The sequence below is a fragment of the Podarcis melisellensis genome (assembly GCF_964234715.1).
Source record: "Podarcis melisellensis genome assembly, chromosome: 3".
Taxonomy (NCBI): Eukaryota; Metazoa; Chordata; class Lepidosauria; order Squamata; family Lacertidae; genus Podarcis; species Podarcis melisellensis.
In genome coordinates this window covers 36342229-36359656 of record NC_138530.1, presented here as the reverse complement: position 1 = coordinate 36359656, position 17428 = coordinate 36342229, and the positions used below count along the sequence as shown (strand labels likewise).

The 17428-nt window shown below is 42.2% G+C and overlaps 1 protein-coding gene across 1 annotated transcript in view; it reads right to left on the bottom strand.

Annotated features, from left to right (window-relative positions):
• KIF6 (kinesin family member 6) overlaps positions 1-17428 on the bottom strand; it is a 146911-nt gene that overhangs the window by 28794 nt on the left and 100689 nt on the right. The window contains exon 16 of the mRNA XM_081903946.1: positions 4092-4142. Coding sequence (XP_081760072.1) covers positions 4092-4142 — 51 coding nt within the window. The remainder of the gene's footprint in view (positions 1-4091; positions 4143-17428) is intronic.

The window sequence follows — 17428 nt, the reverse complement described above, 5'->3', positions numbered from 1 at the left end:
TTGGGGAAATGATTTTCTCTGTAACGATGGGCAGATAAAATGGCCTAAAATGCCACTAGATGTCACTCTAGGAAGCGAATCAAAAGCATTATACTAGATATACAGATGTGGGTTGTTTCAAATTTGAAACACAAATATTCAAAAAAGCCGAATATACCATAGCACTGAAACTAAATTAAATGTGTGAAATACTAAGAAAATGCAACTCTTGTTCAATTTTCATTCAAACCACAACTAGAACTGGTTTTGTTCCTTGACTGAAAACCTATTACGGTATATTCTGTTCTTTAGATGTCTTCATATATCCAACAAAAATCTGAAATCTTTGACCGCATTATCAGAACTGAAAGAGACTGACACTTTCATAAAGGTGTGTGAAATACAGTAATTTGCTATTGGATACCTCATCCTTTGCCTTGATGTCACTTAAGACAATGCAGAGTGTTTTCTTCTCTCACACCACAACTGATTCCTGCAAATTACCAAAGGGTGGAAGTGTAACCCGTAATTTGTGCAAATATGGAACACATTCACCAGAGATGCACCACAAAACAAAAAATGAGTATCCAACAAAATGTGACACCAATCTGGAACACACAAGGAGGCACAGCTGGGTTGTCACCTCAAATTCCAGAAGGAGGAGATCAGAGTACCACATGTTGCCAATGACGAACAGAAAGAGTCTGAAGTCCCATCGTTTCTTGTAGAAATTCAGTACATCCAGTAAATCATTGGTACTAAAGGAGCGTGCAGGTACTAAAGGATCTTGTGGGTGTAATCCAAAACGGAAGAAAAAGAAGACCCAGGTAACTACTGACCCATCAGCTTGACATCAATTCCAGGAAAGGTCCTAGAACAGATAATTAAAAGGCCAGTCTGTGGGCACTTAGAAAAGAATGCTGTGATTACTAAGACCCAGCAAATAAGTATTAAGCACAGGAGCCCCTCAGGGATGTGTGCTAAGTCCCTTTCTCTATTCCCTATACACATTTGATTGCACCCCACTGTATAAGTCCAACACAATCATCAAATTTGCGGATGATACAACAGTGGTGGGGCTCATTAGTGAGAACGATGAGACTGCTTATAGGAAAGAAGTACAGGGGTTAATTCAATGGTGTAAAGAAAACAATCTTATGCTTAACACCAAAAAAACCCAAAGAACTCATAATTGACTTTAGGAGAAAGAAAAGTGTATTTTTACCATTGCACATAAATGGCGAGGAGGTGGAGAGGGTTGGTAGTTTTAAATACCTGGGCATTTATATCTCTGAGGACCTCTCATGGACTGCAAATATTAATATGGTTGTGAGGAAGGTGCAGGGGAGGTTGTATTTTCTGAGAATGCTCAGGGGACTGAATCTATCTCAGCACCTACTTCTGTCCTATTATCACAGTACCATCGAGAGTGTCTTAACCTATAGTATATTATCGTGGTATGGGAGCAGCTCTGAAATGGATAAAAAAGCTTTACAGAGAATAATTAAAATTGCCCAGAATGTTATTGGGCTCCAACTACCAACCCTGGATGAGATCTTCACGTCTCGCAGCTTCAAGAAGTCACACAATATCCTGAGAGATCCCACCCATCCTGCTCACAACTTCTTTGAACTGTTGCCTTCGGGCAGAAGATATAGGACAATGAAAACACGAACCACACGCCTTCTGAATAGTTTCTATCCAAGAGCTCTGATTGCACTAAATAATGATCTCAGGGCCAGTTGCAAGAAATAGCAAGCAGGGAGTAGGAAGGAATGAGATAGGTTTTAGGTTATGTTATGCCTTTAATAGGTTATGTTATATTCTGGATTATGTTATGTTTTATAGATTATGTCTGAATAGGATGAGAGTGTTGGAGATACGTGCAAATGTGTATGTGAACCCGGTCTTTGGGTGTTTGATTTTCGTTGTTGTGTATACTGTGTATATACGGACAATGACAATAAATTTATCTTATCTTATCTTATCTATCTTATCTTATCTTATCTTATCTTATCTTATCTTATCTTATCTTATAAGTCATGCCAGACCAATTACATTTCTTCGTTAGATAGAGTTACAAGCTTGGTGGATCAGGGGAATGCTGTGGACATAGTGTATCTTGATTTCAATAAGGATTTTGACAAAGTCCCCCCATTATATTCCTGTGGAGAAGCTGGTAAAATGTGGCCTGGATGAGATAATTGTTGGGTAGGTATGTAGCTGGTTAACTGACCAAACCCCAAGTGGCCACTAATGGTTCCTTGTCATCTTGGTGAAAATGGGACAAATGTGGTACTGCAGAGTTCTATCTTGGGCCTGTTGTTCTTCAACAACTTTGCAAACAACTTAGACAAAAGAACTGAGGGGATGCTCCACAAATTTGCAGATGACACCAACCTGGGAGGGGTAGCTAATGCTGCAAGAGAATCAGGATTCAAGAGGACTGTGACATATTGCAGAACTGGGCCTGAAGTAACAACATTAATTTCAATAGGGACAAATGTCAGGTTCTGCACTTAGGTGGGAATTACTAGCTGCACAAATATAAGATGGGGGACACCCGGCTTGCCAGTAGAACATGTGGAAATGATCTCTGGGTCTTCGTAGACCACAAGCTTAACATGAGTCAACAGTGAGTTGCAGCAGAAAAACACACCACTAATGCTATTTGAAGCTGCAGCAACAGGCATACAATGGGAATTAATAGTACCACTCTATTCTGCCATAGTCAAACCACATATGGAGTATTGTGTCCAGGGGTGTACCTAGACATAGGTTAAAAATGCTATAAATAAGTCAGAAATTAAATAGTTCCATCTTCAAATATCTCAAGGGCTGTCACATGGAAGATGGAGCAAGCTTGTTTGCACCTGCTCCATACACAAACCAATGGATTCAAGTTACAATAAAGGAAATTTCTGATGGTAAGAGATGTTCTACAGCGGAATAGACTGCCTTGGAAGGGCAAGGAAAGACAATTAAGGAAATCTGTCTTAAAACTTTTTGTAAGGCTGAGTATGAAGGTTTCCTGAAATTAGAAATCCACATCCAAAGCATGTCCATCAGGGAAAAGAGATCATCATTACTCAAAATGGAAGTAAAGTATCTCCATAGAGAGGAAAGTTTTAAGTAAGAGAGGCAGCTGGAAAATGTTAACACCAAGATTTCAAATGGAAATTAGGTTTCCTTTTGTATTTGGATTTTTCCACATAGTCTTAAGTAGGTTTACTACCAAGCAGTTTTCATTCACGGATGTCTTGATGCCTTTATGGTGATCAAGGAAGCCCCTAGGAGAACCCACAGCTGTTTCTGTCAGACTGAACACACATATACAAGAGAGGCATGTAATGATCGCCAGTTTACACAGCAAACATCAGGCTATGGTATTACAATGAATGAAGAAAGAAAACATATAGAAGATATTCACTGTGGTTATCAAAACAATCTTGCATATGTTATAAATGTGATATATGAACATTTAAGGCCTGCCTTATGTATGAAGGACAATTATTAGAAACTGCAGTGCTCAAAATTTCAGCTGCCACCCAGCAGCTCTGTGCTGTCATCTTTATTTAAATCAAGTAACCCATTATTTGTTGAAGCATTCCCCACATCAGTTTCTGTGAAGAGTGAAGAGTAATTAAACATTTGCAAAGGCTCCACATGTTTCTGGAGATGTTTGGAAACATACAGAGTGCACATGTTTTTATATCTGCTCTCAAAGGCTGTGGTGTTACAGTTCAACCCAGGACAACATCTAAGCAAAACAAACCCAGGCATAAATCAATATGGCTCCATTGAAGCCAGGGGACGAGATCCTCAGCTTGTGGAGAAGTGTAGCCCCAGTGAGGTCAAAAGGCCTAATTCTTCAGCTGCTGTCACTAACCACAGTGATAAATTTGTTTGTGAGGAGAGAAGAGGCCATGAAAACATTGCCGCGTGACCATTGAACAACATGAGGAAAATGCCTTCAGTGTAGCATGAAATGCACAGGGGGCAAGAAGCCCCTAGCCAAGAACAGGAGGATTGCAGGCAACAAGTGACGGCACATTTGTGTGGGGGAGCAACCTTGTATGGAAAGAGCTAAGAATGGCTGCAACAAAACTCACCTTGAGCTGCTTTCTGCATGTGCCGCTGGGTTATCTCCTCTTTCAAATGATCTGTGTAAATGACAAAGTACATTTGCTCAATAAAGTAAATAAAATAACTTGACAATTTTCATGCTTTTTACGCTCCTGCAGAGCCAGTGCAGGCATATATTCCATTGTCATTAGCGATCTCCTGAACAGTCTTTCTTTATCTTGTCGATGCCAGTACCATTTAGAATTTATTTATTGCGTATCTCAAAGCACTGGCTTGGTCATTGGCTCTGAAAATTCAGTCCCAGGATGGCGGCACAGCCACTTTCATGGAACTGCAGTGTCCTGCAACTTTGTAAAGCCAAGCAGTGTGGAAGACAAATGGACTAACAGGAACTCATTCATAAAATTAGCAATGGAAAACTGTGATTAGTCATTCACTCAGTCTCATAACCAGCACTTAAGCAAGTTACGCTGAAATACTTGAATGTTCCAAGGGCAATTGTAAATGCCAGATGCAGTATATTTTCTAAAAGTTTCAGTGCTCGATATAGGAATGTACCAACTCCTTCTCAAGCAGAAAGAGTAGATGGAGCCTTCATCTTAGTGAATATCCTGTCACAAGCTGTGCCACCTTGATCAGGAGTCCATTTCCTGGAGACTTCACATTAAAGTCAGGGCTGGGTTACAGACATGGCTCTTGGACTGGCCTCATAAAAAGATGTTGTTTGTATGAATTGGTACTGTTCATATTGCCCAGCTGCCATGAGGTCCCAGGCAGCCTGCAATGCATCAATGTATGTTTTTCGCCTCTGTTTCAACTGATCCTAACCCCTGAGTATAAAGACCTCCTAGAACTGTAGGTTAATTTCCAGTCTGGGCGGGAACAGTTACCATCCAGGTATAGGGTGGTATATAAATTCAGTAATTAATAATAATAATCTTATTCCCTAATGGCCACTGAACAAGTTCAGCCCGTTTTCCTCATGCTCTCTCCCTGAACAAAACATGTAATATGAAACTGAGGTCTGTCATAAAGGGGCAAGGTCATTGAGTTGTCAAAGATATACAGTCAAACCCTTGTCAAACTGCAAGAAAAATGGAACTCATTTAGAGGGGAGCAAATCTAAATATTCAGTCAGTCTACAAGTCTTAAAAACCTTAGAATATATATCTCTTTCAAAGAACTCAGGGGTATGTTTTGGGGTGTCTTCACTCTAGTACTTTACATCAAATTGTTGCTGGATGAAATAGTCATAGCTTGATAGGAGTCAAAACCACATCTTAAGAATTCTATTTTAAATCATTTGTTGTTAGTGCTGGAAGACCCACACTAGTTTCAATTTTCCTGGGGGAAATCCATGATAAATGTGAGAGCACAAAAAATTCCAGGATAGGTTTTAACTACGACTGCCCTCCTGAAAAGAAATAGTTGGCTAGAATTTATTTTTATTCTATGTGTTACATGAGAATGAACATATTTTATAACAATGTACACAAGGGAATAATTTCATGAGAATCTATACATAAGCAAGGGTGGAGAAGACAGGAGGCCCAAATGAGGAGTGGTCTGAAAGACATGGGAACAAGGGATAGCCACAATATTTTCACAGCAGGATGTGAGAGGATGATTGAAACTGTATCAATGGGAAATAAATGTATTGGTAAGATATAAGTGAGCAAATAATGCCATTAGGGAGAAGGCAGCAGTTCTGATGATGAAGAGGTAGTTCTGAAGCATGAGAGTCATTCTGGACTCACAGTGGTCCATGCAGGTGCAGGCGCCGAGGGCAGCTGTCTACCAGCTCCATCTGGTACGCCGGCTGAGACCCTACCTGTCTGCACACTGTCTTGCCAGGGTGGTACATGTTCTGGTTACCTCCCACTTAGTCACTTGGGAAGACAGGTGAACTAATATCAGTGTACTGGATGAAGCAAAGATCAGCAGTGTTGAAGCAATGATTCTTCAACATCAACTTTGTTGGACTGGTCATGTTGTGCGGATGCCTGATTATCACCTTCCAAAGCAACTAAAAGGTAAAGGTAAAGGTACCCCTGCCCGTACGGGCCAGTCTTGACAGACTCTGGGGTTGTGCGCCCATCTCACTTAAGAGGCCAGGGGCCAGCGCTGTCCGGAGACACTTCCGGGTCACATGGCCAGTGTGACATCGCTGCTCTGGCGAGCCAGAGCTGCACACGGAAACGCCGTTTACCTTCCCGCTGGTAGCGGTCCCTATTTATCTACTTGCACCCGGAGGTGCTTTCGAACTGCTAGGTTGGCAGGCGCTGGGACCGAGCAGCGGGAGCGCACCCCGCAGCAGGGATTCGAACCGCCGACCTTTCGATCGGCAAGTCCTAGGCGCTGAGGCTTTAACCCACAGCGCCACCTGTGTCCAAAGCAACTACCCTATTCCAAATGTAAAAATGGAAAGCGTGATGCTGGTGGTCAACAAAAGAGGTTTAAAGACTGTCTCAAGGCAAATCTAAAAAAAATGTAGTATAAACACTGACAACTGGGAAACACTGGCCTGCGAGTGCTCCAGCTGGAGAACAGCCTTTACCAAAGGTGTCACGGACTTTGAAGACACTCAAACTCAGAACGCAAGGGAGGAACGTGCTAAGAGGAAGGCACGCTTGGCAAATCCACACCATGATCAATTCCCGCCTGGAACCAATGTCCCCACTGTGGAAGGACATGTGGGTCCAGAATTGGCCTCCATAGTCACTTACGGACTCATTGTTAAAACCTGTTTATGGAAGACAATCTTACTCGGTTACGAGTGATCGCCAAAGAGAAGAGAGAAGACTTAGACTACTGCATTGCACTATATGTGGGGCTACCTTTGAAGGTGACTTGGAAACTACAACTAATCCAGAATGTAGCAGCTAGACTGGTGATTGGGAGTGGCTGCCGAGACCATATAGAACCAGTCCTGAAAGACCTACATTGGCTTCCAATACATTTCCGCGCACAATTCAATGTGTTGGTGCTGACCTTTAAAGCCCTAAACTGCTTTGGCCCTGTATACCTGAAGGAGTGTCTTCACCCCCATTGTTCAGCCTGGACAGTGAGATCCAGCTCAGAAAAGTCTTCTAAAAGTCTTCAGGGCTGGCTCAGCAAATTACCAAAAATGCTGAAGCAGAGTACATAAGTTAGAATTATATTTAACTTTTGATTTTCTTTCGCCAAGTTGCTTGTTTGATGCTTTTGTGTCTCTGTGATTTACCAGGAAAAACATGTTTGGTTAAGTGCTCCAGACTGGTGAAACACCACATGCCCAGACACTTGTGTAACATCAATAGTCTGTAGAACAGTGGGAACTTGAGAAATTGGAAAGACTTCGTTTCAAGAGGATGTGGGCCACAGACCTGTCATTATAGTACACCCTCCTATGTTGTCTCTTTAAGCAGATCCCCCTAGTTTGGATGAAGAAATGTTTGTAGGGGGCTGGTGGTACCTACTTATAAAAGAGGATATTCAAATCTTGCTGGATGAGTAGTTTAAACAAAGCAGTCAGGAGGAAAAGGAAAGCATTGTACCTGAAGATAATAGCAGCTTTGATGGTTGGGCTGCAAGACATATATATATATATATATATGCAGGTTTTGGTGTCCTCGGGTGTCTTCCCGTGTAAAAGTTGGGGTGTCTAGGCGACGTTTCGACGAGGTCTCACTCGTCATCTTCAGGCTGGTGCTTTCGGCTTCTTGTTACTGGAACAGAGCAGGATCTCAGTGTTTGAGTTCCTATAAATACTGTTGAGGGGGTGTGGTGTATAGCCTCCAATGTTCTGGGCAGAGAGGAAGTTCCCAGGCTAGTGTGCCTTTTCTTCTTTTGTTCCTTAATTACTTGAGGGATATCTTGAGTGATTTCTTGAGTGATATCCTGAGTACCACTTAGGTGGGTCATTAGGTGTGGATTAGTTGCTAAAGTCTTTGTGTCTTGACCTCTTGAACTTTGTGAAGAGTTTTTCTGAGAAGATGGCTGTACTGCACTTAGTTGTGCTCTGGCTTGGCTTCGTGTATAGGGGCGAGCTGTGGTTTTGTGGCCTGTGTCAGCCAGATCTGTGTAGGGATTGCAGGGGGGTGCAGCATCCGGAGGTGCCACCATGGTTTGGCTACCAAACCATGGTTTGGCCACCAATCAACCACACCAGACCCAAACCCAGACCCTCTCCACAGATAAATTACAGACACCATCCAGTAGCCAAACCATGGTGGCACCTCCGGATGCTGCACCCCCCTGCAATCCCTACACAGATCTGGCTGACACAGGCCACAAAACCACAGCTCGCCCCTATACACGAAGCCAAGCCAGAGCACAACTAAGTGCAGTACAGCCATCTTCTCAGAAAAACTCTTCAGAAAGTTCAAGAGGTCAAGACACAAAGACTTTAGCAACTAATCCACACCTAATGACCCACCTAAGTGGTACTCAGGATATCACTCAAGAAATCACTCAAGATATCCCTCAAGTAATTAAGGAACAAAAGAAGAAAAGGCACACTAGCCTGGGAACTTCCTCTCTGCCCAGAACATTGGAGGCTATACACCACACCCCCTCAACAGTATTTATAGGAACTCAAACACTGAGATCCTGCTCTGTTCCAGTAACAAGAAGCCGAAAGCACCAGCCTGAAGATGACGAGTGAGACCTCGTCGAAACGTCGCCTAGACACCCCAACTTTTACACGGGAAGACACCCGAGGACACCAAAACCTGCATTCCTGTACCCGTGAAAATCTACGAAAGCATATATATATATATATATATATATATATATATATATATATATGAATGTCTCTTTCTCTGATATTCTTAATATTATGGTATTGCACAAACAGAAACAGATGTTTGACAGAAAGATGTTTGAAAACCCCAAATTCTGACTCATATGCTTTGCTATTTACAGTGCCTGCTCAATTAAGAAGAAGAGTCAGTTAAATTAAAGCTCAATCCGCATTTAGAACTTTGAAATGTTTAGAAAACAAGTGACTCGAGAACATTTTCCAAAAGAATAAACAGAGTTCTTTAAAAAACAACAACACCCCTGCTTATGTCTGCTTTCCAATGATTTGACATTTTGTTAACTAGTATGTTGCATGTAATAGCAACCTTATTTTATCCTGAACCATGCTCCCCCCAAAATATTCCTCATACTGTGATAACAGCATTATGAGCTAGCCACATCTATATACACTTATAATAAACATGTCATTTAAAATCAACCATAATTATTTGGTAACCTTGGAGGCTTTTTGGATAACAGTACATAATAGATTATGACTGAACTGTCTCTACAAGGACAGGCTATTTAAATTTGTTATTTATTAAAGGTTCAGCAAAACATTGCTTTGCTGACAATGAGAGCAAAGTAGGAAGTCATATGTCTTTTTTGATTGATGAGTTTAGTGTTATAATTACTTTGCAATTTGACTGTGCTGGAAACAGATCAGAGATTAAAAATTCTGGACAACATTTAAATGCCTATGAATAATAACAAGGCAGAATTGACTTAATGATTGCTTTGGGACAAACACCTCTCCTGTTCTTGGTTTGGCACTTAGCATCCAATGGGACAAAAATGGAAGGGCTCCCAGCAACCATTTGATGTGGCCCATCACACCCTCACTCTGGTCCTGTTTTTATCCCCTTCTGTCAAGCAAATTGACAAGTCTGTGTATATGCTATAATCAGTCTTGATTTTGTATGCAGAAATCAGCATCTGGAGAATATCAGCTTTTATTTTAACAAAGGGAGTATCTAGCACTTAGGGCTGCAAGAAATGATGGATTGTGTTATGTGGGCTGTGATGAAAAGTTTAACCTGCTTTCCTTATAGATTATGAAAAATGTAAGAATTTAATAAGAATGGGTGAAGTTTGTTAATGTTGAAATGGTCAACACTTTCAACTGGTTAACTGTCACAAAATTAGTTCAAGACTAATGGATTGAGAGTTTGACAGGGTAGCAGTGTGATAAGGCAAGGGGGATGTTTGGTATCTGTTTTATTCCATCGCTGTCCTTACACTGCTCTCTCTACTGTTGCTAAAGTCACTTTAATTCTCCCCCATAGACCATGAAGGAACTGCACCCAGAAGCAGTTGCAACCTGATGCAGTGAAGAAAATTCAAAGGTTTCTCAAAGCACAGCTAACTGTGAAATGAAGTTGGGCTGCCAGGGTGGGGAATTAGCCTGGAAAACAATGTGGCATTAACAGAAAGGGCCTGAAATCAATACAGATAAATGGAAACATAAGTATGCAGTAAATGTGTTTCTAAATGATTATTGCCAAAGGGGTGAATGCTAGCTGTGCCAAGTGGACTCTCAGCTGAGAGAACAGGGAAAGTCCTAGCCAATGGAAAACATTGTTGTTGCTTATTCCTCAAGCAGAATACTCTGTCTGTGATCAGTTGGCATTTGGTAAATTGCTGCATATGCCTTCTATAGCTTCCCAGCACATGCGACTGTCACCCATTATGAGTTACCTACCTGCACATGCTGTTTAGGTACATTTCTACATAGAAACATTCTCATTGTAGACATTTTGCAATATATAAGATGTCCCTAACATGCATAAATGGGACGCGGGTGGCGCTGTGGGTTAAACCACAGAGTCTAGGACTTGCCAATCAGAAGGTCAGCGGTTCAAATCCCCGCGATGGCTCCCTTGGCCAGTAAAGCGAGATGAGGGGTCCCTTTACCCTTTACCCCTAACATGCATAAAGCTTCTCAGTCCTTACGTATTTCTCTACTCCATTTGGCAGAGTTGTGTTGTAGGTTTATTTACAGAATGTTCATTCACTCTTCTTTTCTGCTTTATGTGATAGAAAGGAGCAAGTTTGTTCCCCCACTCTCTCCATCAGAGTCTCTGTTGGCTGCCCTAGTGCAAACAATTTTTCTTTATTCCTCTAACATGTTTTACAGTTGTGCTCTTGTGAAGCTCTATTAATTTCAATTATGCTTCTGCAGGTGATACTCCTGGTGGACTGTACTCAATATTTTCCCTTATAACAAGTGCTGACAGAAGCTGTCCATAGATCAGGTAGATTAATGATCTCTTTAAATATGATGTTGAGCCATTAGGTCAGACTAAAGGTTGCACCTCTGGTCAACTGTGCACATCAAGAATGTAACGAACACTTCTGCCCAACCACAGAGGCTAACCATCATATTTCCCAAGGGCCCAACACTGTTCCTCTATTACAAAGCTGCTAGGCATGCAACACAAATCCATGCAATTTTTTCTAGAGACTGAACAGCAAAATGTGCATCAAGACTATTTTTTAGATTGGTATATTTTGTAAAAGGCAGACAGCTATTTAATCAAGTTATACTATGACTGCAGGGCAATTATTTAGTCTGTATAGGCTGATGAATTTACATTTGCAAACATGATCACACATAGACTTACAGAACTGTAGAGTTGGGAAGGACCTCAAGAGTTGGTCATCTAGTTCAATCCCCTGAAATGCAGGAATCACAGCTAAAGAAGCCCTGACTGATGACGACTCAAGTTTATTTTTAAGAAAACCTGCAATGAGCACCTACTACTAGGTGAGGCAGGTACCTGAAATCTGGATCAGTGCATGAAGCTCTCATAATCCCAATCCCCTCAGAAATCAACTGGGAGACTATAGGAGACATGGTTTCTAACAGCACTGTCGTGCCTACTCACTTCTGAGTAAGTACTAATGAGCTGAATGTGGCTTAAGGTAAAGGGTAAAGGGACCCCTGACCATCAGGTCCAGTTGTGACCGACTCTGGGGTTGCGGTGCTCATCTCACTTTCTTGGCTGCGGGAGACGGCGTACAGCTTCCGGGTCATGTGGCCAGCATGACTAAGCCACTTCTGGCGAACCAGAGCAGCGCACAGAAACGCCATTTACCTTTCCGCAGGAGCGGTACCTATTTACCTACTTGCACTTTGACGTGCTTTCGAACTGCTAGGTTGGCAGGAGCTGGGACCGAGCAACAGGAGCTCACCCCATCATGGGGATTTGAACCGCTGACCTTCTGATCGGCAAATCCTAGGCTCTGTGGTTTAACCCACAGAGCCACCCGCGTCCCTGAATGTGGCTTATTCCTGGGCAAATTGATACAGAACTGCAGCCTAATATTACATTAGGCTTATAGTCAGATAATTCCAGCTCTTTTGCCTATGTGCGATGGGTATGGATCTCAAAGTGGACTGCAGGACATGCACCCAAATGCCACCCCCCATTCAATTCAATTCAAGTCAATACAATTTCTTTTCAATTTCAGTTTCAATTTCAATTCAAGTCAATACAATTTCTTTTCACCCACCCCCATTCAATTCAAGTCAATACAATTTCTTTTTCTATCGTCAAGTCAATACAAGTTCTTTTCTACTTCCTCAATTTTACCACAAATTTTCATTCTACTTCAGGAATTTTGAAAAATCAGGAATGTTTCCTTCCTGCTCCATGTAGTAGATGGTTGTCATATTTTGTCTGGATTACACTAAGGTTTCTCCATATTCTTTCTTCCTTCATGATTCTATTTGTACTCTACTCTTCCACAAAGAGAATCATGCTCAAAGTGGCTTACAACAAAGAAAACAGGAATATATCTCAAAATCAACCATCACAAGAACAATTTCATAACATTAAAGGTAAAGGTAAAGGTACCCCTGCCCGTACGGGCCAGTCGTGTCCGACTCTAGGGTTGCGTGCTCATCTCGCTCTAGAGGCCGTGAGCCGGCGCCGTCCGAAGACACTTCCGGGTCATGTGGCCAGCGTGATGAAGCTGCAGCTGGCGAGCCAGCACCAGCGCAGCACACGGAAGCGCCATTTACCTTCCCGCTATGAAGCGGTACCTATTTATCTACTTGCACTTAAGAGTACTTTCGAACTGCTAGGTGGGCAGGAGCTGGGACCGAACGACGGGAGCTCACCCCGCCGCGGGGATTCGAACCGCTGACCATACGATCAGCAAGTCCTAGGCACTGAGGTTTTACCCACAGCGCCACATTATAAAACAACATAATAGAACATATAACAAATATACAAAAAGCACATTTCAGTACTACAAATATTACAAGATTACATTAACATTACCCACCGAATTCTGCACCAGATAAGATTCTGAACCATCTTCAGAGGCAGCCCTACATATAACATGTTGAAGTAATCTAACCTACATGTTACCAGAACATAGACAACAGAGGTTAGCCTATCCCTGTCCAGAGAGGGGTGCAGCTGGGGCATCAGCCAAAGCTGATGGAAGGCACTCCGTGCCACTGAGGCCACTTGAGCCTCAAGCAACAGCAATGGATCCAGGAGTACCCCAAGCTACGTACCCTCTCCTTTAGAGGGAGTGTAATCCCATCAAGAGCAGGCAATCTCCCACTCATCTGGTCTAGGGAACCACCCACTAATAGTGCCTCAGTCTTATCTTGATTGAACTTCAGTTTGTTGGCTCTCATCGAGTCCATTACCGAGGCAAGGCAACAAACTCAAAGGCTTATTAGTAACAAAATAAGTAAATGATTCCAGCTCTGTTGTATGTACAGACTTTTTCCTACAAACAAGAGATGGGCTTTGGTGTGTTGTACTGCCAGTTCCATAACTTTCTGAAACACAAATATTTACTCAAGGAACAATGAAATACCATACATTCTTACAGAAATGTACCTTTTGATCCCAATAATGTGAACTGTAGACACATTATTTTGATCCCAATGATGTGAACTGTTTTGAGTGAACCCTGCCCAAAACTGACCTTAGCACTGTGCTAACATTTCTCTCCACAACTAATTATATTTTATGAAGCCTCACCAAACAAGCTGCTAAAAATATTCCCACAGTTGATACCAAATCATTTTTTCCAAAGGAGTCATTCTTCATTTGGAGATAACAGTACCAATAAAATGCTGAATGCTGAATCTCCACATGTTCTGGCAAAAAAAGTAGTTTTGGGGAATTGAGGAATTCACTCAGCATGCAGCTAGCTGTCATTAGGACTGTGATAAATCTGGTGGTTTTGGCCTCAGTTCCTGGATAAAAATACCATCCCAAGGTATGGAAAAGAGATGAAACTAACAAAATTAGTGTGCAGACTTCTGATGGAAGACACAAGATATGGAATTATTGTGAAGATAAAAATAAGGAGGGGGGATGAAGGAGAGCCTGGCCTGTTTCAGTATGAACTTTAGAAGGAAGATTAGCATGGACACTGATTTAAATTCATGGATCTCTTATGGACTTGCATGTCCCTGATTAAGGGCTCAGGGGTGGGGAGTGAGCTAACGGAGCCCTGTTAGCTCACTCCCCACCCCCAAGCTCTTCAACAGGGTGGCAGTGAGTGGGAGAGACTGGGGAGTACCCAAACGAGTGCTGGGCAGAGGCAAATAGACTGTGCACGCTGCTCACCAGCTCTGCTCCTTCTCCCCCCACCCCTACTGTCTCTCTGTTGCATGGTTTAAGGGGGGGGGGGTTGAGCCAATAAAGGGATATGGACTGTGTGCACATAAACATGCTTGCACACTCCCCAGCTCCTCTACCTCTCCCATCCACTGCAGCTCTCTTGCCAGGCATGGCAAGGGTTCAAGGCATGGCAGGGAAGGGAAGGGAAGGGAAGGGAAGGGGGCACCAGAGGTCTAATTGGTTCCGGGTAGGTCTAACTGATGTTCCCAAGTTGTCCATCTTTGGGCTCTCTGCATAGCCCAACCCTGTGGATGTTTACTTGAAGTAAATCCTATTAAACCAATGGACCCTGTTGGGTGGCCCCATATCAGTTTCTATGGATAGGAACATTACCGGGAATAACATTTTCTCTGCCATGCTTTTTGGGACTGCAGTGGGGACCACCACAGTGACAAAGCTTCCCCACTTGCCAGAAGAGATCAGCAGAGGGCAGTGGATGGGGATGACCGCCCAGTCCTAAAATCTTTGAGCAGCTCAGGGGGAGGGGGAGGATTGCAGCCTTCATGTGCATAGGATACAGCCTAAGACAATCAATCCACTCTCTTAGCCTCAGCCATGTCACCCAGCAATATGGGATGCACAATGTTACTCCTTAACCTTTTAAGATTGTTGCAAAGATTAAGCATGCAGTAACATATTGTGAAGTGCTTTGGAAACTCTAACATTCTATATCGATGTGTTTGTGGAATGCTCTCTCCAGGGTGGTTTGTCTGACATCTACTTTGAGGTCATTTCAGTGCCATGTGCAGATCTTTTTTATTTCCCCAGACTTTTAAATATTACATTTCATTCCTCCTGTATGTTTATTGTACGCCTAATTGTAAGCCACCCTGTACATACATATCTACATATACGTATCTTTTACTTTTAAAAAGCTTTTAAAATACAAAACCTCTGGCTTTGCATCACAACAGACATGAAGCAATGTCTCTGGTTTCCATTATCTCCTATGTTCAGGGAAAAAGGAGCTGTATTCAGCTAATGTTTACCCAGAGCCTATGTCTACTGAACTTACTGAACCTAAGTTAATCCTGATGTACTGCAAAATCCATTAAGACCAAAGGACAGTGGTGTCTTTGCACCCACAAAGGCATGGCCACCATGCTTAGAATGTCAATGGAAAGATAGTAAACCTTTTCCTTTCCAGAACCTTGCTCATCTGTGCACTGGTGAGGCCAGGTTGCACAAAAGACAGAAGGTTTCTTCTTCAGCCTATATAGCACCATTTCTTCTTCTTCAAACCCTGGCCTTGTCTTGGGAGGCAAGGCAGCACCACTATAGACTTCTCTTAGCAGTCAGCTAAACGAAAAGAGGAGCATGGCACACCAAATTGCAGAGTGACTTGCTGGGCCAAAAGAAGTTGGCAGCTATGCCAGCTCACTGTTAAAATGGACAAAGCATGGAGTAAAGGAAGAATGTAATGATAGAGTGGCTGATTCAAAATGTAAGGCTCAAGAGGGAGGCTGTCCACTTGTGCAGAGCACCAAATACTTCTATAATGAACAAAGGAAGATTTCTGTGTGTGCTGGGGGTAGGAATGCTGCACTACAGAGCCGTACGAAGGCCTGGAGGGTGGTGCTCTTTCTCACCCCACTTGGGAAGCAACTACCATGGCAGGGCCACACTGCACTCTGCTAATACTACAACACGTATTTATGGATACAATGCATTCAATCCTAATTCAGGGACCGATACACTTTCTACTTTCTTTTTAAAAAAATAATAGTCCATAGGCAACACACACACACACACACACACACACACACACACACGGTCATGTCTAAAGGTTTTTTACTTTTACTTCCCTGTGATAAGCCCAAGTTAGATGATGGCTCCTAAGCAGCTGTTATCTGCATTCCCTACCAGTTTTTCTAGCCAAGCTTCAGCACTGAGCTTTAGTTGGAGAAACATCACCAACTGAACTCCTTAAAGAACACAACTTGCCCAGCCCAGCAGAATCTATTATTGACTTTGGCATAGTGTATTTTGGTCCCTCCAGCACTGTGTGGAAAGGAATAGTATGGGCCAAATTACTAGCAACTTTTAGGTCCAACATTGATGCAGACAACAGATCCTTCAGTTTCTTTTCAGCTTTATATTTCTATGGTTCTGCATGGGCCCTAATAAATTAGAAGCATGTCAATATTTTTTTTCAAGTGAGAGAGACAGCATCTGGACATTGTCCCTTAGTTGTTTATCACATCTGTTTGTCCTTGAATTAAATATAGAATTGGCCCATTACCATAGTTTAAAAACAAAAAACAAAAACCACAATGCCATATGGCTAAGGGTTCACTGTCCTTTAAGTCAATTACATATTCATGCTGATGCTGCAGGCTAGTCTTAATGGCTCCAGATGAATCAAGATACAATTGATTTCTGTTTGCATTTTTATTATTTGATTATTTCTAAAGAATGGTAGAAAAAGAAAGGTGTTTACTCTACAACTCTGAGCACAAAAAATGCATTATATGCTGCAGAGTAGAGAGAAACTGTACTTCAATCCAGCACACCAGCTTAAAGTCTACTCTCCACACAGTTGCGTAAGCATGCACCTAAAAATGTAATGTATGTTGGCAGAGCCAATGTGCTTTTAATCACATTGTGTGTCTATACATACACTTAGCAGAGAGCTAGGATTAGTTGTATCTATTCTGTGTATGTGATGAACCTGGGTTTGCTTCTATCTGCAAGGACAGAAACCAGAATGAAGGTCTCTTGTCTCCTCTCATACTCAACAGTATCTCTGATGGATAATTTTATGGACCACAATGAAACACCTAAAGTGATTATGATGTTACATTTTTGTCTATCTGAACTTTCCCTCTTTTTCTGTATACTTAAATCTTTGTCAAGTATAATGGTTACTTATATTAAGTGGTATTTTTTGGATGAAAGTTGCTATTTCAAATATTGGGCCATAT